The 26,286-nt window shown below is 41.6% G+C and overlaps 1 protein-coding gene across 1 annotated transcript in view; it reads right to left on the reverse strand.

Annotated features, from left to right (window-relative positions):
- The window catches only part of dnah7 (dynein, axonemal, heavy chain 7), a 304,502-nt gene that overhangs the window by 111,069 nt on the left and 167,147 nt on the right, over positions 1–26,286 (reverse strand). Inside the window, exons 31-35 of the mRNA XM_056288870.1 lie at positions 23,842–24,024; positions 16,704–16,880; positions 16,096–16,227; positions 7,712–7,933; positions 5,149–5,346 (exon numbers count right to left, since the gene is read on the reverse strand). Coding sequence (XP_056144845.1) covers positions 5,149–5,346; positions 7,712–7,933; positions 16,096–16,227; positions 16,704–16,880; positions 23,842–24,024 — 912 coding nt within the window. The remainder of the gene's footprint in view (positions 1–5,148; positions 5,347–7,711; positions 7,934–16,095; positions 16,228–16,703; positions 16,881–23,841; positions 24,025–26,286) is intronic.

Below are 26,286 nucleotides of genomic sequence, written 5' to 3' on the forward strand. Positions count from 1 at the left end.
TATAAGTGTAAATCCATGATATAAAGGGGGGAAAAACATCTGTGGCCATGAAAGCATTTGAGTCCATCATTTTGTCACACTTCAAATCTTGCACCTCTCCAATGATGGACCCATATCAATTTTCCTATCAAGCCAACCGGTCTGTTGAGGATGCAGTTAGCATAGCCCTGCACCATGCCCTGCAACACCTGGAATCACCAAATACCTACGCACGCATCCTGTTCATAGACTTTAGTTCCGCCTTCAACTCCATCAACCCACTCAAACTCTTTACCATACTCTTGGATATGTACACTGACCTAGCCATATGCCACTCGATTTGGAGCTTCCTGTGGAACAGGCCACAGAGGGTGAATGTTAATAACCTAACCTCACACCCTCTTACCCTCAGTACAGGTGCTCCTCAGGGCTGTGTTCTCTCCCCCTGGCTCTTCTCACTTTACACCACCCACTTTACATCCACGGATAGCTCTGTGAAAATAATAAAATACGCAGACGACACAACCATTGTAGGCCTCATCTCCAACAATGATGAAACCCAGTACCGCACTGAAGTAGACCAATCTGTCACTTGGTGTGCAAGCAACAATCTTCTGCTTAATACAGCCAAAACCAAGGATTCATTATTGACTTCCGATGCATGCCGAATCCTAAAACACCTATAATGAACGGAGACCCCATCACCATCACCGACTCTTTTAAATTCCTTGGAACATACATCAGCAATAACCTGAAGTGGAAAACTAACACTGAACACATCATTGCAAAAGCTCAACAACAACTTTACTTTCTTAGGCAGCTTAAAAATACCGGCTCAAACACCAACTGCTGTTCTGTTTTACTCAGCCATTATTGAGTCCATCATAACATCTTCTATTACAGTATGGTACAGCGGTACAGACAGTCAAACATGGAAAAAACTGCAGCAGATTGTCAACAAGGCATCCAAAATCATAGGCAACCCACTCCCCTCAGTTGAATCTCTAGTACATACTAACCGGACTGTAAAGCGAGCAAAGAAGATCATCTCCGACCTCTCACATCCTGCCCATCACCTCTTCCAGCTCCTTCCCTCAGGGAGGCACTACAGGTCACTGTCAACTAAGACTATACGCTTCGCATACAGTTTTTTTTTTCTTTTCCCCAAGCCATAAGGACTCTGATTCCTCCCTATAGTCCCTCCTCACACACTATTGGCATAAATACCACCATTCACCTGTTATGTGTGATATGATTATTTCTGTTATTGTGTAACTGTATTGTTTGTGACAATATGTGGAGTGTCTGTTGTTGTCCATGTATGTATTGTGTTGCAGAGTGTAAAGTGTACCAAAAACAAATTCCACCGGCCTTGGTCGTGTGGCTAATAAAACAATCCATCTATCTATCTATCTATCTATCTATCTATCTATCTATCTATCTATCTATCTATCTATCTATCTATCTATCTATCTATCTAAAAGTATTATTTTTTTTAGATTTGTTCCCCCCTTTTTCTCCCCAATTGTACTTGGCCAATTACCCCACTCTTCTGAGCCATCTCGGTCATTGCTCCACCCCATCTGCCAATCCGGAGAGGGCTGCAGACTACCACATGCCTCCTCCAATACATGTGGAGTTGCCAGCCACTTCTTTTCGCCTGACAGTGAGGAGTTTCACCAGGGGGATGTAGTGTGTGGGAGGATCATGCTATTCCCCCCAGTTCCCCCTCCCCCCGAACAGGCACCCTGACCGACCAGAGGAGGCGCTAATGAAGTGACCAGTACATATACCCACATCCGGCTTCTCATCCGTAGACACGGCCAATTGTGTCTGTAGGGACGCCTGACCAAGCCGGGGAAAAAGTGTTCCAATCCAAAAGTGTTAAAATTGAATTCAGAGCCTTTGTTAGGAGTTATCATCTTAATTAATTAAAAAATATTATTTGAGTACAATTTTCACCCCTAATGATAAACACAATTATTTTTTTCTACACAAGTGTTTGTTCTAGATTATAGTAGAAAAGGTAATTGGAAAAGGAAAGGGGGGAAACATGGCTCATTTGCTTACTGTCGTTAGTGCAACTTTCACAGCACTCACTAAAGAAACATTCAATTTAATGTTCTCCCTGAAAAAAAATTCAACATCCTGTCCTGAATTAGCATGCCAAAGACCGCTTCCCTCAAGGGCCTGTAATCCTATGAGTAAAGCACATATAAAATTATTATTTCTGGCCCTGGTCCTGACAGATGGTTGTGATAAGCTTTGACTTTCAAATCAAATGTGGTCTTTAGTATTTATTTCATGAAGTAAAATTGGGATCTTAAGCAGTCTCTGAAAATGACTTCAATGTCACTAGCATGGGAAGGCGTTGCCATAGGAAATGGATTGGTGTATGAAGAAATAATTTTATTTTGTCAGATCAGAGAAGTAAATTCAATCCATTTTGGGGGGGTATTTTTTAGCTTGCTAGCAAATTAAGGCAGTGAAGATGAAGAAGTTTTGATGTGGTAGCCCACATCTACCCAATATGTTTTAGGGTGGTGTTATTTTTTAGAGGTTGATCTTGGTACAAATACTCAAAAGAGCCACTGAAGGGGATGGCTGTGAATGGATGAAAATATTTTCAAAAACTCCAAACACCCATTGTACTGAGAAATGTTTTAAGAAGAGAATTCACTAATTGCCAAAGCTATTTGCTCAAAAAAAAAAAACAAGTAGAGACTGTCTTTGTTGTTAGTCCCTTGGTGAATCTAAATTCCAACACTTGTGAGCTGCATTGAAAAAAAACAACCTTTGGCTCGCATGACAAAGAGACAGACTGTAGCAGCTGCACATGAGTAGGTGTGTGTGTGTGTGTGTGCGTGTGTGCATGTTTAAATATCCTAATGTGGACCAAATGTCCTCATTAGGATAGAAAAACCAGAAATCACCTACCTTGTGTGGACATTTTAGAGGTCCTCACAAGTAAAAGGGTCTATTTTAGGGTTAGGACTTGGTTTTAGGGTCAAGGTTAGAATTAGGGTTAGGTTAAGGTTAGGGTAAGGGTTAGGCATGTAGTTTGCGTGGTTAAGATTAGGGTCAAGGGCTAGGAAATTAATGTAGTCAATGAGGGGTCCTCATAAGGATAGTGAAACGAGTGTGTGTGTGTGTATGTGATGAATCAATAAATGTGTGTCTGTGTGAGCAGGCATGGAAAATGTGAGCAACAAGCTGGATAACTGATGGAGGACAATGTGATGGATCAGAGGGCTCAGGTAGGGTCTATCTACCTATCCCCCTTTGAGCTGAAAATAGGAGATGCAGCTTGTGTCCCTCTTGAACATCTGGGCTGGACTGCAGCACAGAGCCTAGTAGAGAGTACGGTTGTTTGATAGTGCTGGTGCCAGCAACATTTGCTTGGTCTAAGCAATGAGGAGGCACCAGCCATAGACAGAGAGCTGCAGCTCATTTATCATCCCTGCTAGGCCCCAGATCCAGCAATGGTCTAAAAGGGACAGAGTTACATCCTCTGGGTGGACAGGCAGGTAGGTCCTAGAACAGTGTATGGTCGTCAGAGATGGAGGCAGGCTTCCCAGTGAGCTGATCTCTGCTCACCCCAGTCTCAAGTCTGAATACACTAATGGATGAGCTTTAATGTAGTTATAGAGGTTGGAGGGACAGTGATATAAATAGGTAAAGGTCTGTTGACAGATACTGCAGATGGCTCCAAGGTGGCCATTTCAAACCTGCCGTCTGTGTTGTATCTGTGAAGTATAAAGATGATTTGGGTGTTCAGAGAGCTGGCTCTAGCTTCAACTAAGGCAGGTTCGGCAATGTGTAGAAAAGCATGTTAACCATAATGTCATTGAATGATGTGATTTGTGACAGCATGGGCAGTGGCCTTTTTATACATTTGAAAATCCACATTTTTGATGAAAACTAATCGGAAAAAAAAACCAAACAAAAAACAACAACGGGTATTTAACAGCATATTCCATCTCACACAATGTCCCTGGAGGGAAATAGATGGACAGAAATGGAGAAACTAATGAGAGCTGATAAATAAGCCTGAATGCAAATAATACAAATTGGACAACTTTCATTTCCATGAAACGGACTGGCTTTATGAATCAGCTTTGAGTCATTAAATCTCTCTCAATGATGGAGGTGAGACAGGAACAGGTGTTAAACCTTGAAATAAGTGAGACATACAAATGAGAATGTGACTCAAGATAAAAAAAAGCTGGTCCTAATATTCTGTATGGAGAATATATTCCTGTTCGACGGCAATTTAGGGAATATTTTTTTAAATTCGGTAGGTTTTGTAATTCGCCTTAATAATAGCAGTTTCCATGGTTATAAAACATTAAATACTTTAATTCTTGATGTAAAAAGAAACTTGAGGTAGGGCAGATAAAATCCCAGCTATGGATTTCACGACAGACTATTAAATTATTAGACGTTTAGCAGACACATTTCCTATTAGAATTGTCTACAATAAAGACAAATGGAACGATTTGTGCGTATATGTCTGAATTGGGTAGGAGAAGAAACGTTTTGGGTTTTTTTTTTTGTTCTTCTGATGATGGATCATCATCACAATGTGAGCAAGGGAAAAAATTTGAACAGACTTTCAGTCTCCCATCTCTCATCTATCCCCAGTTTGGAGGTACCTTATCTGCTCTTTTCAAGTACAAGTTCCACCTTGTAATTCTAACAGCTTGTAGCCCAAAACAATAGATTTTTTTTTTTGGGCACAATTTCATGAAGACATGTTTTTTTAGGCATTCAATACCATGCATAAGATATTGCTTTCTGGTTCAGTATAACATCAAAGGATTTAACATGTTTTTCCTTTTCTCCTCCATGTTTTGCCCTCTGAGATTTTACAGCTCAAAATAAATATCAGTAAATGTACTATAATGAATATATTATTGTAATAAAATATTGATGTTAATGTTAATTATATAATATTAATGTTTATATATATATATATATATATATATATATAATATTAACATTAACATTAGAAACAAAGATCTGTGCCCTGATTCTCTCTCTAAATTAGACATGTGAAACTGTTTTTCTGCCTGGCCATGGGAGGTGGGTCCTTATTTCGATGATCGCAAGGTGCCATTAGCGTGTATCTGGCTTATCCGTTCTCCATGTCTACAGTAGCCCACTCACTATGATGTAGACACTCTTGCCAGTGCCGGTGGGTCCAATGAAGACAGTGGGCTTTTGATGGGTGATGAGCAGCTCCATCAGAGCTGTGTAGCATACTGTGTTCTCTGTAGGCACAATGATCTCATTGAATTGTGTGTCTTTAGAGATAGGGGGTGCTGCCCTAAGCTCATCTGTCCACATATCCCACCTGCCCAGGCCCTGAAAAAGTAAGATGGACAGAAAAGGCAGGATGAAAAAGGCTTTCAGTTTCCATTAACACAAAACAAGGCTCTTGCGTTTTTAAAAGCTTTCCTTTCAACATTTCCTTTTACTCCCAAGAGACGACAAAGCCAAAGAAGGAGATGAAGGACAGGCTGTATCTGCAGATAATCCAAATAGAATGGAAACAGAGCACAACTGTGTTTGTTTTGTGAACAGTCTTCCAACTTAATGTAAGTCAGTTCCATAACCAAGTTGAATAATGCCTAAAAAATCATTTGAGGGTTAATTTGACTTAGTGGTATTTGACAGGAGACATTTGTTAGATAATCTGGTCTCATTATGTTCTAAAGCAAGTTAAGTCAACAGTTATTCAAAGACTTATGAAAATAAACCTCAACTCGTATGAGTAACAAAAGGCTCAAAATGCACTCAATAAATTCCAGCTTTTATTCTGGACTCAAGTTAAGAGTGCACTGGAGGCCCCAAAAACTGACAATTGATGCAGAGAAATGTGCTTCCGATCTACAGTGGCTTGCAGAAGTATTCATACCCCTTGATCTTTTCCACATTTTGTCACGTTTCGACCACAAACATAAATATATTTTATTGGAATTTTATGTGAAAGACCAACACAAAGTGGCACACAATTGTGAAATACAAAGAAAATTATACATGATTTAAAAAAAAATTTACAAATAAAAAACTGAAAAATGCGGTGTGCAAAAGTATTCAGCCCCCGAGTCAATCCTTTGTGGAACCGCCTTTTGCTGCAATTACAGCTGCAAGTCTTTTGGGGTATGTCTCTACCAGCTTTGCACATCTAGAGACTGAAATTTTTGCCCATTCTTCTTTGCAAAACAGCTCAAGCTCAGTCAGATTAGATGGAGAGCGTTTGTGAACGGCAGTTTTCAGATCTTGCCACAGATTCTCAATTGGATTTAGGTCTGGACTTTGACTGGGCCATTCTAACACATGAATATGTTTTGTTTTAAACCATTCCATTGTAGCCCTGGCTTTATGTTTAGGTCGTTGTCCTGCTGGAAGGTGAACCTCCGCCCCGGTCTCAAGTCTTTTGCAGACTCCAACAGGTTTTCTTCCAAGATTGCCCTGTATTTGGCTCCATCCATCTTCCCATCAACTCTGACCATCTTCCCTGTCCCTGCTGAAGAGAAGCACCCCCAGAGCATGATGCTGCCACCACCATGTTTGACAGTGGGGATGGTGTGTTCACAGTGATGTGCAGTGTTAGTTTTCCGCCACACATAGCGTTTTGCATTTAGGCCAAAAAGTTCAATTTTGGTCTCATCTGACCAGAGCACCTTCTTTCACATGTTTGCTGTGTCCCCCACATGGCTTCTGGCAAACTGCAAACAGGACTTCTTATGGTTTTCTTTTAATAATGGCTTTCTTCTTGCCACTCTTCCACAAAGGCCAGATTTGTGCAATGCACGACCAATAGTTGTGCTGTGGACAGATTCCCCCACCTGAGCTGTGGATCTCTGCAGTTCGTCCAGAGTCACCATGGGCCTCTTGGCTGCATCTCTGATCAGTGCTCTCCTTGTTCGGCCTGTAAGTTTAGGTGGACGGCCGAGTCTTGGTAGGTTTGCAGTTGTACCATACTCTTTCCATTTCCGGATGATGGATTGAACAGTGCTCCGTGAGATGTTCAAAGCTTGGGAAATCTTTTTATAGCCTAACCCTGCTTTAAACTTCTCCACAACTATATCCCTGACCTGTCTGGTGTGTTCCTTAGACTTCATGATGCTGTTTGCTCCCCAATATTCTCTTAACAAACATCTGAGGCCGTCACAGAACAGCTGTATTTGTACTGAGATTAGATTACACACAGGTTGACTCTATTGTCATTAGGTCAACATTCGGTCATTCAGCAGTCATCAGGCAACTTCTGAAGGCAATTGGCTGCACTCAGAGAAAAGGGGGCTGAATACTTTTGCACACCGCACTTTTCATTTTTTATTTGTAAAAAAAAATTAAAATCATGTGTAATTTTCTTTGTACTTCACAGTTGTGTGCCACTTTGTGTTGGTCTTTCACATAAAATTCCAATAAAATATATTTATGTTTGTGGTCGTAACGTGACAAAATGTGGAAAAGTTCAAGGGGTATGAATACTTTTGCAAGCCAATGTATATACCAGAAATAACATTTTCCAATTGTTTGTCCATTAACAACAACAAAGAACCTATTAGTAAAGGCCAAACAGTGCAGAGTTATTTCTGTCCAGACAAAAATTGCTGAATTCAACTGCTCTTGCCGGCAGCACTCAAGATTCCCTGAAAAAAAGAGACCTCCCAATGGTATAGTTATATGGGGAGGTGCAGGATCCAGGGAGGCAACCCACCTCTTTGATAAAACGATACTGGTAAAGTGTGCCCTCACTGGGCAGGGGAACAGTAAGCTGTTTGGGTGGAGGCTCCACGGTGGCCAGGATTCCATGGCGGGCCCGTGTCTCCTCACTAAGTGGTCCATTCAGCACCTCCCGAACCACAGCATCAAACTTGACCCGACCCAGCTCGTCACAGCTAGCGCCCACTGACCACACAAGGCAGAAGACAAAAATGCCCTGTGGGAAGACAGGCTAAGTGTCAGTATTTCTAGACTGCCTGGGGAAAAAGGCACATTTCATTGCATTGGGATGCTCTGTATGATACTAGATTCGTAACATGATACCTTCCATCAGATAATTATCTTGCCTTCCTCCAAGAAGGTTCATAACACAGGGTCAGGTAGCAAACAATGACAATACAGGTCTTGAAACCCAAATATATATAGTGCACTTAATCAGGTTGTCTAGGTGGACTATAACTGTTAACGTGTTCACCTCACATGAGGTGAACAAATGCAGTGCTTCAGGATGCAGTCCAAAAAATGAAATATTTACACAATTTATTTTTTTTGAGATACTTTATTGATCTCCATAGGGAAATTCATCTCTGCATTTAACCCATCCTAGCTGTGTAGCTAGGAGGAGTGGGCAGCCACCGTGCAGCGCCTGGGGACCAACTCAAGTTCATCTTGCCATGACTCGGTCAAGGGCACAGACAAGAGTATTAACCCTAACATGCATGTCTTTTGATGGTAGGGAAAACCGGAGCACCCAGAGAAAACCCACCACAGACACAGGGACAACATCCAAACTCCACACAGAGGACGACCTGGGACTAGTACACCAGGTAATAAAAAGCAATATGTAAACAAACTAACAAAACTCAAAGTGTCAGAAATCCCAGGGCATGCATATAACGTCATGATTGCAATTTGCATCACATATGTAGATGAGTCGCCAATGTTGTGTAGATATATTTATGAAAAATAAAAAAGAAGAAAAAACGTACAGAGCAGGGGCTCCTTTGCTGGAAGAATTGCAAAAAAAAATGTAAATGAGCCTTGGCATCCCTGCAAACGTTTCTGCTGTGAAAATGTTGATTAATTCGACACTTTGATAATGACTGGCTGAGACACATGGGGGGGGGGGGGTTGAAAGGCATTCATCAGTGCAGTGTGTAGGAACCTATGCAGGGGGCGGGAAAAGGGGCTCACATTCTAAAACTCTGATGCTGTCTGTGAGCTTTAAGGGCAGATTAGGTTGGGTTTTTTTAGAAAGAGAAAAATCATACTCTATGGCAATGGAACGCATGGTGTGGTTTAATAAAGGTCACAGCGGAGGTTGTATTATGTGTGGATTTAAGGAGGAATGAAGCAGAAACCACAGGAACCAGCAACAAGGCCTCCCACTTTATTTTCTTGAAATTAATTCACAAGCTATTTTTTGACTCAAGAGTTTAGATTGCAGTGCGACTCTATGGGTGACTTGATCTGATGTGTCGAGAAAAAACACACTGCAGATGAAAGCAAATAAACTATTTTTAAATGTGTAAAAGTCCTTTATAGCACAAAGTGTAGGGGATAGTAATAACTGGGCTTCCTACACATTGTCTTTTAAAAAGTTAGGTCTTTTTTCAAAGAATTTTTGTCAGTGCTCTGTATGTGATGGCCTGGCGGCCTGTTCAGGGTGTCTCCCCGCCTGCCGCTTAACGACTGCTGGGATAGGCTCCAGCATCCCTGCGACCCTGAGAGCAGGATAGGTGGCTTGGATAATGGATGGAGGGATGGATGAGGAATATGACAGTAACCAATGCAATCTTATTCTGTTTTTATAAACTGTTCTTCACTAGACTAATAAAATATGTTAAATGGCAGCATATCAACAACTGCATAAAATGGTTGGTTGCATATTTAAGCTTTAAGTTTGAAATACAATATTTTCCATGCTTTGCCATTGTTCTGTGAGGTGACTATAATATGATATACAATAGATATAAAAAGTCTACATACCCCTGTTAAAATGGTAGGTGTTTGTGATGCGAAAAAATGAAACCAAGATAAATCATGTCAGCACCTTTTCCACCTTCAAATGAAGAGAATTAAATATTCACACAATACAGACTATTACACCAGGTAATAAGAAGCAATATGTAAACAAACTAACAAAACTCAGTGTCAGAAATCGCAGGGCATGCATGGTTGCAATTTGCATCCATCACGTATGTAGATGACTCGCCAATGATGTGTCGATATTTTTATGAAAAAAAAAGGAGAAAAACTTACAGAGCAGGAGCTCCTTTGCTGGAAGAATGGCAAAAAAATATGAATTGGAAATGAGCCTTTGCATCCCTGCAAACATTTCTGCTGTGAAAATTATAATTAATTCGACACTTTGATAATGACTGGTTGAGACACATGGGGGGGGGGTGAAAGGCATTCATCAGTGCAGTGTGTTACGCGAGGATAATAGCAGTGCTTTCAGAAGATATGATTCCGAGGCAACGAATTCAATAGGAACCTACATGGGGGGCAGGAAAAAGGGCTCACCTTCTAAAACTGATGAGTTTTAGTTTTTTTTTTTTTTTTTAAAGAGAAAAGTCAGTTTCTGGCAATCGAATACATGGTGTGGTTTAATAAAGGTCAGAGGGGAGGTTGTTGTATGTGTGGACTTAAGCAGCAATGAAGCAGGAATCATAGGAGCCGGCAACAAGGCCTCCCATTTTATTTTCTGTGAAATTCATTCAAAAGCTATTTTTGACTCAAAAGAGTGTAGATTGGGGCACCCCGGTGGCTCACCTGGTAGAGTGCATACCACATAAGGCTGAGTCCTTACCGCAGCGACCTGGGTTTGAATCCTGCCCGGGCCCTTTGCTGCATGTCATCCTCTCCCTCTGCCCTGCCTTTCCTGTCTCTCTCTTGACTAACACTATCCAATAAAGCCAGAAAATGCCAAAAATAATAATAATAATCTGGCGACTTCGATATACAATAGATATACACTGATGAGCCAAAACATTTTGACCACTCATGTGTGAACTAAATAACACTGATCACCTCCAAACAGAGGCACATGTCAAGGTCTGGGTATATTGGATAGGAAGCGAACAATCGGTTCTCATAGTCAATGCATCGGATGCAGGAGAAATGGGTAGGAGTGAAGAACTGAGCAACTAGGGCCACATTGTTACGGCAAGACGACTGGGTCAGACCGTCTCTGAAACAACAAGGCTTCTGGGATGCTCCTGGTCAGCAGTGGCGAGTACCTACTGACAGTGGTCCGAGGAGGGGCAAACCACAAACCAGTGACAGGGTTTTGGGTGATTGAGGCTTATCAATGTGTGAAGGCAATGAAGGCAGTCCCATCTGGTCCAAACTGACAGAAGGTCTAATGTGGCACAAGTCACAACAATGTTTAATGATGGTTACGGGAGTTATGTGTCACAACACAATGCAACACATCCTGCTTGCACAGCCACAGAACGGTCAGAGTGCTTATGATGACCCCTGTTCACGGTCTAAAGTGCATACAATGGGCATGAGAGCATTGGAACTGGACCTTGGAGCAGTGAAAGAAGGTCGCCTGGTCTGATGAGTCCTGTTTTCTTTTAGATCAAGTGGATGGTCGAGTACATGTGTGCCGTTTATTTGGGGAAGTGATGGCACCAGGATGCACTGTGGCAAGATAAAAAGCTGGCAGAAGGACTATGAGGCTCTCGGCAATATTCTGCTGGGAAACCCCGGGTCCGGCCATTCATGTAGACATCAATTTAACACATACCACCTACCTAAACATCTTTGCAGACCAGGTACACCCCTTCATGCCAATGGTATTTCCTGATGGCAGTGGCCTCTTTCAGCATGATAATGCACACTGCGCCATTACACACTTTGTTTGGGAATGGGTTGAGGAACATAATGAAGTGTTCAAGGTATGGCCTCCAAATTCTCCAGATCTCAATCTGATTTAGCATCTGTGGGATGTGCTGGACCGACAAGTCCAAATCGTGGGGGCTCCATCTCACAGCTTACATGATTTGAAGGATCTGCTGCTAATGTTTTGGTGCCAGATACCACAGGACACCTTCAGGAGTCTTATATGGTCCATATCTTGGCAGGTCGGCGTTGTTTTGGCAGCACATGGAGGACCAACAGCACATTAGGCAGGTTGTTGTAATGTTTCGGCTCATCAGTGTAAAAAGTCTACACACCCTTGTTAAAATGGCAGGTTTTTGTGATATAAAAAATAAAACCAAGATAAATCATGTTAGAACCTTTTCCACCTTCAGAGTGAAATTGCAATCTATAAAATTCAGGTGAAAAAGAAACAAAGAAACAAACCTTTTAGGAAAAATAAAATAAAAAAAAACTCACAATAACCTGGTTGAGTAAGATTGCACACCCCTAAACAATTTGATTTGATTACAGTACTCAGTCTTTTTGGGTAATAGTCTATCAGTTTGGCACATCTTGACTTGGTAATATATTTCCACTCTTCCTTGCAAAAACGTTCTAGAGGGCATCTCCTGTGCACAACCCTGTTCAGGTCACCCCACAGATTTTCATTTGGATTCAGGTCTAAGCTCTCTGGCTGGACCATTCCAAAACATTTATCTTCTTTTGGTGAAGCCATTCCTTTGTTGATTTGGATGTATGCTTTCGGTAGTTGTCGTGCCGAAAGGGGAAATTATTCTTCATTATCCGCTTTCTAGGAGACATCTGAAGGTTTTGCGCCAAAACCAACTGGTATTTGGAGCTATTCATGATTCCCTCCACCTTGACTTAAGCGCCTGGGTAGGCCTGTGCAATATGAACAAAATCTGATATCACGATATAGGTCACTCATATCACAATAACGATACATATCACGATATAGCACATTTTCTGTAATTCAATGAATAAATAGTTTATATGAAATGACAATTTGAATGACAATTTCCCCATCGATATTGTCCGCTTACCGGTCTCGCAGTGGAAACGCTGCTGCTGTCGGCAATGTAAATAGAAGAGGGGGAAATGAAGCGGGCTACATGCTAAGCTAAGTAGCGCTCCCTCCAAAGTTTCCCTCGCCCGAGCATCTTCATAGCTAATGTCCGACCGTTAGCTAACAAAATGGACGAGATAAGATTAAGGGTATCGTCTCAGAAAAGGCTGGAGAACTGCTGTCTGCTGAGGTCTACAGAGACTTGGCTCAACAGCAACATTGCCGACTCAGCAGTCAAGCTAGCGGGCCGCACAGCCTTCCCTACTGACAGGACAGCAGACTCCGGCAAGATTCGTGGAGGAGTTTGAGTATGTATGTCAATAACCATTGGTGCAACAATATAAAGGTCATTGAAAGGCATTGCTCTGCTGATCTCGAGCGCCTTATGATTCAGTGCAGGCCTTTTTACCTGCCTTGGGAGCTAACGGCCTTTACCATCGCTGCCGTATACATTCCCCCATATGCTAATGCTAAGGTAGCACTTAAGCAGCTACAATGTGCCATCAGCAGACAACAGACCAAACACCCAGACAATGCCTTTATCATAGGTGGTGATTTTAATCAGGCTAACCTCAGGGCTGTATTGCCCAAATTCCATCAACAGAACCTCACATTCAGAGCCTCACATCATGGTGCACTACCAACAATTTTATTCTCAATGTGCAGAAGACAAAGGAGCTGATTGTGAACTTCAAGAGGTCTAGAAGCTGCAGCCACTCCCCAATACACGTCAATGGGGTGGAAGTGGAGCATGTCTCCACCCTTAAATTCCTTGGAGTCTACATCAGCGAGGAACTTTCCTGGACATCAAACACCCAGGCCCTTGTGAAAAAGGCCAAACAGCACCTGCATTTCCTGAGAAGGCTGAGGAGCGCCCGTCTATCCCCCAAAATTCTCACCAACTTCTACCACTGCACCATAAGGAGCATCCTGACCAGCTGCATCTCAGTGTGGTATGGCAACTGCACATCAGTAGACCAGAAAGCTCTGTAGCGGGTCGTCAAGGCAGCCCAGCATATCACCGGTACCCAGCTCCCAGCCATAAAAGACATTTATCACAATCGCTGCCTTCGAAGGGGTCTCAGCATCAGCAGAGATCCCACCCACCCCAACCATGGACTGTTCTCCCTCCTGTGCTTTGGGAGGCGCTACAGCAGCCCCAGAGCCCACACTACCAGTCTCAAAAACAGCTTCTTTCCCCAAGCTGTTGCCCACCTGAACCTGGCTACCCACTGAATGTCTGTGGATGTTTTTAAATATTTTAGACTTGTGCTCTTTTTTCTTTTCTTTTTTTTTAGCTTTTGGTTTTCATCTGTGTATACCTTCCACTGTGTTTGTCTATGTCTGTCTTGCACTGTTTGGTGAAGCCACAGCCCTTATTTAATTTTTAACATGTACCTGCACATTGTTTTTAAAGACAATAAATTGAATTTAATGCACATTTCCTGCCTGCATCTGTGCTGTGCAAAGAGAGGAAAGGGTCATCCGAATGATGAAAAATATTGCCGTAGAGAGTGTGATTTGTGACACAACAAAATAAATGACAGAGCTTAATATGAAACAACAGACATTTTCTATCGTCACTGAATATATATCGTCATATCGCACAGCCCTACTTCCCCCAGCTGAAGAAAAGCAGCCCCAAAACATGATGCTGCCACCACCATGTTTCCCTATGAGTGTGGTCTTCTTTTGGTGATGTGTTGTGTTATTTTTGCGCCAAACATACCTTTTGGAAATATGGCCAAAAAGTTCGACCTTGATCTCATCAGACCATAAGACTGGATGGAACTTTTTGCAAAATTAAGCCAGGCTTGGATGTTTTGTTGTTGTTGTTTTTTTGGTTTTTTTTTCCCATGTGAATGGGCTTCCATCTTGCCACCCTACCCCATAGCCCAGACATATGAATAATACAGGGATTGTTGTCACATGTAGGGAGCAACCAGTACTTGAAATTCCTGCAGCTCCTTTAAATGTTGTTGTACGCCTCTTGGCAGCCTCACTGAGCCGTTTTCTCCTTGTACTACTACTACTTTCTACTGCTCCCGTTAGGGGTCACCACAGCGGATCATCCATTGCCATTTCTTCCTGTCTTAGGTTAGTGGTTGAGTCAGGAAGGGCATCCGACGTAAAATTTTACCAAATCAGTATGCGGCTTGACAAGACCATACCAGATCAGTCGAGGCCCAGGTTAACAATGACCACCATTGGTGCGGTGCCTTCACATGGTACTGATGGAAACTGTAAAATCCGCTGTAGCAACCCCTGAGAAACAGGGAACAAGCCGAAAGAAGAAGTCAAGATTGTTTTCACTGTGTTCCATGGTATATTTGGAAATTACTTTGTACCCCTCTCCTGAGCAATACCTTCCAGCAATGAGATCCTGTTCATGCTTTGTAAGCTTTTATTGAACCATGGCTTTTGCAGTTGGACGCAACCAAGATGATGTCATGACAATCCTACAGGAATAGCTGAACTTTATTTGGGGGTTAATCAGTCACTTTAATTGATGGCAGGTTAACCACTAACCACTATCTAATATGAGCTTGAATGTTATTGGTTAATTCTGAACCCAGTGACATCCCCAATCATAAAAGGCTGTGCACACTTATGCAACCAGGTTATTTTAAGTTTTGTATTTTTCCTTTTTCCCCTAAAATGTTTTATTGTTTTTCACTTTATTTGTATAGGTTGCAATTTCACATTAAGGGTGGAACAAGTTATGACATGATTTATCTTGGTTTCATTTTGTTACATAAAAACCTGCCATTTTAACAGGGGTGTGTAGACTTTTTATACCCATTGTATTTTAAGTATACACACACACTTAACAGTATGAATTATTATATCGTATGAATTCCCTTGGTTCCTTGTCTTCCTTGGAAGAATAACTTCATGACCCACTAAGAGTCAGTATTCTACCAGAACAGTTAAATTACCTCCCACAAACATTTTCCTCTTGGCTTTGTGATTAATGGATTACAATTTTCTTTTTCAACTTTTAAGTATATTTAAACCAAATGTGTTCTTTTCAATAGAAATTGTAGCAACTTGACAATGATGCTGGTAGAACAGGCAGCACTTAACATGGCCACAAAACGTATCAACAATGATGCAGTGTGGTTGATTATTTACCATACTCCCCACTCACCTCCAACCAGAAGTATGCCTCTTTCTCAACAATAGTCTGGAGTATAGCTACATTTCTCACCACCTAACTTCAATGGATGTCTCTTTCAGTGTGGTGGTAAATCTCCAGACTGTCTCCAGAGTGTGTGTGTGTGTGTGTGTGTGTGTGTGTGTGTGTGTGTGTGTACACGTGCGTGTGTGTGTATTTTTCTATTGTTTTTCTATTTTCCCATTCTTTCAAGACCCATGTAAGAACAATGATACAATCTGAAGCAGACCTTGACTCTCACCTCCAACCAGGAGCAAATATCCCTTTCATTCATGCTCTGGATCTTGGCTTCGTAGAGGAACTCATCCATCATGCAGTCCATCAGGTTCATCAGAGACTTGACGAGGTTGGTGTCAGAGGTAGGTGACAGCTCCTAAAACCAGGTGAAGAGACAGAGAGACAAGTCAAGTCTAAACTCAATGTTCTCTACACGAAAATATATGTTATCTTTTCAATGTAGGGCTAGCTTAACTTGGCTCAGTAAAACTGAAATGAAGACAGGAAAACATTAAAACATGTAAAACTAAGATTAGAAAAACAGCCATAAAGAAAACATATTTGTTAAGTGAAATGATAAAAATCAAAACATGTAAAACTAAGATTAGAAAAAAGCGATCAAGAAAACATTTCTGTTATGTGAAATGACAAAAACGAAAGTGCGTGAAAAAGAATCTACACAAACTGTAATCTTAGCTACCAAAAAAACGTAATAGCAATCTATACAATTCAGCATTGATTCTCTTAAGTTTTCCTACAATGTCAAACTGTGAAAGTTGTGAACAGAAAATCCTCCAAATGGAACACTGACAGGAGAGCCCATTTGCTAATTGGGTTCCAATGGTCGAATACCTTGGTGGCTTTCCGAATAAGTTGCAGGCAGGTAGGTAGTATGCGGTCAAACAGACCAGTAATGACGTCCTTATGCATGGATCTGACTGTGGCAGGGAGGGTGTTGAGCCAGGAGAGCATAACAGGCCGCCAGCCCAACATATGGGGCTCCATGTAGATCATACCACAACGAGACACCTGCCTCAAAACAACACACACACACACACACACACACATACACACACACACACACACACACACACACACACACACACACACACACACACACACACACACACACACACACACACACACACACACACACACACACACACGTATACACAAACACAAAATACACCCATCCAAGATGACATTTCTTTAATTGACAAGTGCAAAAAGTAAGCAGGCATGAAATAAAAGTGCTGTAGCAAGACACCAAGTACATACTGTACACAACAAACATGTACACACGTGTACAGTCATACAATATGGCTATGTGCCCAGAAACCTGTCCAAGTCACAGCAACTTAAGAAGAGCCTTACAGTTCTTAGCGTTACTTGCTCATAAATATTGTAGTCAATACAAGACTATGAAACAAACAGACACAAGCACTATGATTCTATGACAGAAATGAATTAATGAAAATTGTCTCATTCTGTTAATGTAAGGTCTGTCTGGCTCTCTCTTTTACTGTATTTCAGGAAAACCTTGAGGTCAGAGAGTGTTTGTGTTTGTGTGTGGGAGCATGTGAAAGTGTCCAGTGACTTAAGTTACAGCAGGGCTTGGATTCTATATTGCAGCCCTGAGAGATAGCCTCTTTCTTGAGTGGGGCATGAATGAGACCCTGTAGCACTAAATCATAACTACGAAAGAACCTCACAAAAGGAGAAAAGGCAAAGACCAGGAAAGGAAAAAGACAAGCAGAGAATGGGGGAGGAGATTTGCACTGGAGTTAAGTGACACAGATAAGATAGCTCGAGAAAATAAAGTGAATAGAAAGTAGTCGAGATAACACGCCAAGGAGGAAGGACTTTCAAAGGCAGTGAAAAAGGTGGTATACAGAAATAAAGAAAGACAGCAATAAATAACAAAGTACAGTGATCATAAAAAAAGGTTTGATGCTGCCGCCTTGGAAAGGATGAAAGAGTGTAGACACCAGGCTACAGAAAAACCAACATAGAAGCCTGTTTGAATAAGAAAAGGAGAGGCAGATAGATACAAAGCCAATCTCTTCAAGCACTGTGTTGCGAGCAACAACGTTTGTCTCCCCCACACAACAAGAAAAAAGGTAAAAAAAAAAATTGAACATCTAACTACTCTCACATCCCAGTTCAAAACAAGAATACTGGCAAAAATCTGCATTAAAGGCTGTTTTTCTTAATCTCTGAGTGGTAGCACTGTAAATTTACCAAGAAAAAATATAAGTATTTGATTGCTGTCCACCAATCCAATGTTCCTGGCTAAACTGTGTCAAATATAAAGTCAGATACTCTTCGACCTTAGCACATCTTGGAAACACCTTCAAGTAGTTTCCTTGGCACAGTACAGCCTATGGTACATCTGGCCAATAAAAAGCATCAGCCAAAATAATTTTATCTTTTTCTGAGCTTCTGAGCACAAGGCATATTGAACAATGTTGCAGTATGCATTTAACATTCGTAAATGAAGAGAAATATGTCTGCATGGCACTAGATAAGACAAGAGATCAAATCCTCTACTGGTGCATAGCCTAGACTTGGGAGGACACAATCTAAGGGCAGAAATACAATGTGATTTTTCATGATTTAGGGAATTGGACCAAAGCAAATGTTTCAATTAGGGTAGCAATCTGGATCAGATACTCTCTGCAAATTAAAAAAAAAAAGAAGAAGTAAAATGGAAAAAAAAGTAAGAAAGTTTGTGGTGAGCGCCAGATGTGTGGCTGGGGTTTGTGCATCAGATCAATCAGACAAGTACAACAAAAATACCCTTGAATGCTTCTCTTGGTGTGTCTACACTTTCTCAAATAATAATATTTCATCCTTCAAACAGGATTGGACAATTACTAAATTATATTTGCAGTTATTCTCTCATTAAGAAGACTACACAGTAACCAGTTCTCTGAGCCTGATCAACTTTGTCTACCACTGCCAGCTAACAGTGACTCACTCACCTCTTTCTCCCCATTGAGCAAGAAGGAAGTCTCCAAGCTTCTGCTGGACTCTCATCCCAATACCTGTCCACTTGCCCCGATATTATCCAACCTCCTACAGATCATTTCCCCCGCACTTAACCCCACAGTTACACATATCACACATCATCAACTCCTCGCTTACAAAGGGTGTGTTCCCCACTGCATTTAAGTGAGCTCGGATCACCCACTGCTCAACAAACCTACACTCAACCCAGCACAGGTTGAAAACTACAGACCGATTTCACTCCTACCCTTTCTATCAAAAATATTTGAGTGCACATTCTTTCGCCAAGTCTCTGAATTCCTTTCTGAGAACAATCTGTATGATCCAAATCCATCTGGCTTTAAGCGGGGTCACTTTACCGAGATGGCACTCTTGTCGGTGATGTAATCACTGTGTTTGGCTAGAGCTGCTGGTCAGTTTTCAGCTTTATTGTGGCTAGATCTGTCAGCTGCTTTTGACATGGTTAACCACCAAATCCCTCTCTCCACACTCACCGAGCTTGGTATCTCAGGATCTCCCCTCCGCTGGTTAATGTCTTATCTCAGGAAGATCTTTTATTAGAGTATCTTGGAGGGGAGAAGTGTCCAAACCATGCAGCTTTTCCACAGGGGTGCCTCAAGGGTCAGTGCTCGGTCCCGTTCTCTTCTCAATATACACCACCTCACTTGGTGCAATCATCCACTCCCATGGATACCATTGCTATACTGATGATATCCAGCTCTTCCTATCATTCCCGCCAGACGATCTTACAGTCTCGGCATGGATATCATCATGTCTTGCCAATATTGCTGCGTAGATGAAAGAATGCCATCTTCAGCTTAACCTATCCAAGACTGAGCTCCTTGTCATCCCAGTCAGTCCATCCTTACAACATGTGACAACCCTCCACTCCACTAGGGGCGCCTGTGGTTTTGTGTTCTGCTTTGTCTTGCAGGATATTGGAGGCTCGTCATTTTGCTCATGAGCTGAATAACGAGCCTCCGCCCCTGACCAAGATCCTGCAAGACAAAGCAGAACACAAAACCACAGGTGCCCCTAGTGGAGAGGAGGGGTCAACAGATCAATATCCAGCTCAGCTCAACCCAACTCATGCCCACAAAGTCTGCCTGAAACCTGGGTGTCATGACTGATGACAAACTAACCTTTAAGGTTCACGTGGCCACTATTGCTCAGTCATGCCGATTTGCCCTGTACAGCATCAGGAAAATTAGACCCTACCTGTCTCAGCATGCAGCACAACTCCTGGTACAGACTCTTGTAATATCACGCATTGACTACTCCAACTCCTTACTGGCAGGTCTCCCTGCATGCACTTTCAAACCTCTGCAAATGATCCAGAACGTGGCAGCACATCTGGTCTTCAACCAACCCAAAACAGCACGTCACTCCGCTGTGCATATCCCTCCACTGGCTCCCAGTAGCTGCCTGCATCAAATTTAAAACCTTAATGCTCGCTTACACAACAGCAACTAAAACAGCTCACGCCTACCTGAACTCCCTCATTCAGGTTTACACTCAGACCCGCTCATTACACTCTACCAATGAAAGGTATCTGGCACTTCTGCCACAACAGGACCCTAAATCACTACCTAGACTCTTCTCCTCTGTAGTTTCCTTGTGGTGGAATGAGTTACCAAACTCCATTCAATCCATTGCATCCCTCTCCATCTTTAAGAAGAAGCTAAAGACCCAGCTCTTTCACAAACATCTCCACACCTGATGGTATTAATAAAAATACAAAAAAAAAAATGCTTCATGTACCCTATGCATTGCCTTTGTGCATTGTCTATGTCCTATCAGACGTGAACCTAGTTTTTTTTTTTTGGCACTTACTTGCGTTGTTGTCTCCTGACTAGATCCTTGCTTGTGTTGTATTAACTCTCACATGAACATCACTTTGGATAAAAGCATCTGCCAAATGAAACTGTAGCATTGTAACATCCACACATGAATTGGATTAGACTTTATTCACTTGGTAGACATGACTTTAAATAGTCATGTAGCTGATAAATCAAAGCAGACAGCACCAGGTTATAACCAGCATTTTGAGTAATTCAAGTTGACAGGAGGACGAAGACAAATGGGGAGAAAGAGAAAAGGAAAAAGATCAAGACAATGGGACGGGTTCCTTGAATGAAGGCCTCTGTATACCATTGCCATTCATTTTCATGTGCCTGTAATTGTGTCTCTGTGATTATGAGCTAAGAGGATTGGCTTTTGCTCAGGGACAGCATGCTGACAGTCCATTAAGGCGGATGCCTTGGTGCATTATGCATCACTCCTGTTTATAAACATGCTGCTCTCGGCGGGCACGGTGGCCCAGTGGTTAACACTGCTGCCTCACAACAAAAAGTTCATGGGTTTGAACCCCAGGCCATCCCAGGTCCTTTCTGTGTGGAGTTTGCATGTTCTCCTGTGTCTGCGTGGGTTTCCTCTGGGTGCTCTGGTTTCCTCCCACCATCAAAAACATGTGTGTGTTAGGGTTAATACGCCTGTCTGTGCCCTTGACCAAGGCAATAGAAAATAATAACTGGAGTTGGTCCGCAGGCACTGCACCACAGCCGCCCACTGCTCCTATGCAATAGGATGGGTTAAATGCAGAAAACAAACTTCATTGTAACTGAACAACTGTACAATGGCAAAATAAAGTCCTTGTTCTTCTTTATATCCAGTGACATCAGGAAGACTGGAAGTTTGCCGTGACTTTGATTTTATGTGGTGAACAGAATTATCCATAAGGAACTTGCAAGCTAAAGCGTATATTGATCCATTTGATTTCGGTATGCCAGCACAGCTATCAGCATTGATGCAAAGACAGACAGCCAGCGCTAACAATTGTCAATAGCAATGTCAATGCTGGTTCTTTGGCACACCCAGCTATGTTTATCCTGCTATACTTGCATCACAAAGTACCAAGACCAGCCTTGCATGTTTTTCACCTTTGGGTGGTTTTTAATCTGTAGATGTCAGAATATCATTAAAATTGTCTAGGGATTAGCTACTCTTTATAGATCACTTTGACAGACCATCATCACTGCATAGTCACTGACAGAGCTATGGCTCAGAGACACAGATGACAATGTTGTTAAGGAGAAAACCATGTTTTATTACAAACTAAAAGCACCAGGGTTGCATCTGAAATCACATACTATGTACTACATACTACATATGTGTACCATTTTCCAGCATACTATTAGTGAGTAAAAAGTATAATGGCTATTCAGACATACTACTTAGTTATAGAGCCATGCCACTTCTTTTGAACGCTTTGTGAATCAACGATGACATACATAAACTTCCACCAATGTGGTGACCTACATCTTTTTTTAAAACGAAAAAACAAATTCAACTACGTTCTGCTTAGCATAGTGAAAAGCGCTACATACATTTAAACAGTTCCATCATTCTGCCAGTTAGGTTTTGTATTGACCTCCACCATTACGGCTTGTTGCTGTGAAGTATTGCAATGCATTGTGGGATTCTCATGCCAGTGTAGTGTCCAGTGCTTAAATACTACAATATTTTTCTGGATTTAATCTGACATCCAGGTATTTTTGAATATTTGATGTATACCTATGGTTTTGGACATACTAAAAATACTTGCATATTATTTTGGTGTACTAAATAATATGATAGAATGTGATTTTAGATAGAGCCCAGATGTAAAATCCATAAGTAAAAAAAAATAAAATAAAAAAGTGATATGCAGAGAGCTCATAGATGGGAGAGAGCTGCTGTGTATGTTTTTCCTTCTCTCCCTCTCCTTGGTGTGTCATCAGTGTGCGTGTGTGTGAATGCAATTTAACCCGTTCATTAATTAAACTTATCCAGAACAGATCAAAAAATGTATTGACCTTCATCTCTCTTTCCCACTAAAAAAAGTATTTGGTAAATGATGAAGCTGAAATAAACTGTACAGACTCAGTGATAGGCTACTGGGCAGTTCTATATATTTTTGATTTGATAGCCTAGGTGAGATAGATGACTCTATAGTATCTTTAGTTAGCTCATTCATTCATCTTCAGCCACTTCTCCGGGGTCGGTCACGGTGGCAGCAAGCTAAGGAGGGCACTCTAGACGTCCCTCTCCCCAGCAATGCCCTCCAGCTCCTGCTGGGGGATCCCAAGGCATTCCCAGGGCAGATTGGACATGTAGTCCCTCCAGCGTGTTCTGGGTCTATGCTGGGGTCTCCTCCGAGTTAGCCGTGCCCGGTAAACCTCCAAAGGAAGGCGCCCAGGAGGCATCCTAATCAGATGCCCAAACCACCTCAACTGGCTCCTTTCAATGCGAAGGAGCAGCGGCTCTACTCCGAGCTCCCTCCGGATGTCCGAGCGCCTCACCCTATCTCTAAGGCTGAGCCCAGACACCCCACAGAAGAAACTCATTTCAGCCGCTTGTATCCGCGATCTTACCCTTTTGGTCACTACCCAAAGCTCATGACCATATAGGTGAGGGTTGAACGAAGATTGACTGGTAAATTGAGAGCTTTGCCTTCCGGCTCAGCCCCCTCTTTAGTTAGCTTCAGACAAAATTTGACTTTTCTGACTGACTGGAACAAGTATCCTACTTCTATATAGTTTCAAGCACAACTATATGAAATTAGTGTTTCCACCGCATTCACTCAGCAATGGTGAGCTACTTCAGTAGAAAAAAACTACTACTTTTGCAATGTAGAATGTTTAATTGATGAACATTTACAATTAAAATCACTTTCTGATATTGGGCTATACAAATAAAACTCACGACTTGACTTTGTTTCTAAGAAAACAATAAAAACAGAAAACCCCTTTAAATATTGTGCTTTTATGCTATTATTAGCTCTCTAAAAAAGAGGGGTTTTGATGTCCCATCCTGGAACAAGAGGGTTGGCATGTGGAATTCAGTTAAAAAAAAATAGCCTAAGCCAAGCCACGATGGCTGCAAATTACAGACAATTTAAATTAATGCAACAAAAAATTATTAGTAAGTCAACATTTCTCACCGTAGCAGGTGAGGCCACCTCCAGATCCATGGGCTCAAAGATGAGGCTCATTTGCGGTGACATCTGGATGATTTCACCACTCATCAAACATAGCTTCTTGTTGTCATCTAGCACTGTGTTCATGTTCTCAATCCACACTGCATCCACGGGTCCATCAAATATTAACCATTTCCTGTCCAGACTCTGAGAGACACAAAGAACAGGATTACTGGACCTTAGTGGGACCTTTGCTGAGATAATTGCTCATTATCGGTAGTGACCGAAAGACAGACAGACAGACAGACAGAAAAGTAGATGAGAGACAGTGAAAGACAGATGACTAAAGAAAGAAATAACAGAGAATGAGGAAGAGACAATAACTGTGGTTGTGTCATATTGGTTCTCCAATTTGGGCCTCAGACTAATACCTGGCTCCAGACAGCGTGTACACAGACATCATGTCATATCTTGGCCAACTGGTCACTTTCAATGTATATAGTCTATCTACTTAGGATGCATTTCATGTAGAACAGCTTTGACTAATTACAAACATCCATCAATAAACAGCTACTAAGTACTTTGTAACATGAGTCACCTTGTGATAACTTGTAAAATTCCAACTCCATATTGATCTAACACAAATATAGTAGAGTAGGCATTAGAACAGGCTTCTTCTCAGGCTTTAAAACCTTGAGAAGAATTGTCTTAATGCGCGCCTGAGAAGAATTTTTATTTAAAGAGCAGAGTCGAAATAAATGTTCCAGGAGGTTTGTCGCTGCATTGCTAAAAGTTATTGGAGAAATTTTCAAAGTATAACTAGAGCTTTAAAGTTTGGAGGAAAAGCTCAAAAGCACATAAGAAAGATCTCTCATTAAGTACCTGTTGGTCTTTAAGACCATACCCATATGGATTAATCTCACATATATTCAGCTCATGTGCATCCCTTGGCAAGCATTAATGTTTGCAAAGGGGCTCCCGTATGTTAGCATTGAGACAGAGCATGTTTGTGATATGAATAATATTAACACATGTACAGTCATAATGGACGGTGACACTGTGTGTCAGTTCTTCAAGTTAGATGGGCTGGAGAGATTTGAACTTTAAATTGATTTGTTTAGAATATAAACAACTGGAGATGCCTGGACTTGGGCCATCTGGTGCTTGAGAGGGAAACAAGAACACTGTAATGAAATGTAATGTACTGATCTGACAGAAAGCACCAACTGAGAAACCCCCCAACACACTTCTCCCACCACAACAACCAGAATAATTACATTGTGTATGCAGTGGGTTATACACACACTACTGCTAACTTTAAATGAATGGCAACAGTAGAGATTTAGTAAGAATTGCTATTGGGAATGAGATATAACAAAGAGGCATTTTGGCAAAGACATTTTTTTTATAATTAAATGTAGAAAGGCAGGGATATATATAATTGTTAGGGATTACCTGCTTCACTTTGTGAGGCAAATGTCATCTTCAAATGAATGGACAAAAACTATATTACAGCATAAAAATGCAATCACTGCAAAATCATCAATAAAAAGTGTGAATATAGTATGTGCGTTGCCTTAAAGGCATAATATTGGATAGACTCTTATTTTGATAATATTCTATAGACTGTTATTTTGATAAGTGTTTGTCAAACATAAAGAGTTCCAACTTCACAAAGTTCACTTCCTGTTAGTTTATTCATTTGAAGAAGCCGGCTGAATCTGTACACATGCTCTTTACATCCACCCTAATCCACACTTGTAAATGCCACAGAGGCAATGTCGTAAATAAATAATTTCATAGTTCTTAGTACTTACTAGTTAATGTTAAAAATGATATTTACATTAAAAAAAGCATTTGATGTGTTTGTAATTAAAAAAAATGTTTTATTTACATGTATTTACATAGGGAAGAGCACATGTTGCCAACAAAATGGTAATTGCTTGTATTCTGTCTTTCTACAGTTTTCACTCTGTCTGTGTAAAATGGTATAAAGAGCCACAGTAAACAGCAAGTTGTAGAAATTGCAGGAAAATAGAGATGAACAATTTCTCTCATTGACTACATGTCTTTTATTTTTCATCAACCAACAGCCCAAGCAACATGGCGCTGCTCCAACCAATCATCACTGTAGCTCCAGTCAACCCGGAAACACTTTTTCTTAAAGTGACCAGAACCTATTATTGTGAATTATGTCAATAGAGTCCACTACATACTTCCTCCCAGAATTCACTATAATAGAAAAAGTCAACGTGGAGGGGGGCGGATGGCCCGGCCACAACGGCTTCACCGAACAGGTGCGGAGGCCGGGGGGCCCACAGGAGAGGCCTTAGGGGCCCTGCGGCAGCATGGTAGTAGGGTGGGGGGGTCGAGGAACCTTAGGGGCCTTGTTGGGAGGTGGGGGCAGGGTAAGAGGGCACCCCCGCCATGGGAGCTGGGCAAGTCCAACAGGTCGGTCCAAGTCCAGGT

Source organism: Lampris incognitus, chromosome 11 (genome assembly GCF_029633865.1).
Source record: "Lampris incognitus isolate fLamInc1 chromosome 11, fLamInc1.hap2, whole genome shotgun sequence".
Taxonomy (NCBI): domain Eukaryota; kingdom Metazoa; phylum Chordata; class Actinopteri; order Lampriformes; family Lampridae; genus Lampris; species Lampris incognitus.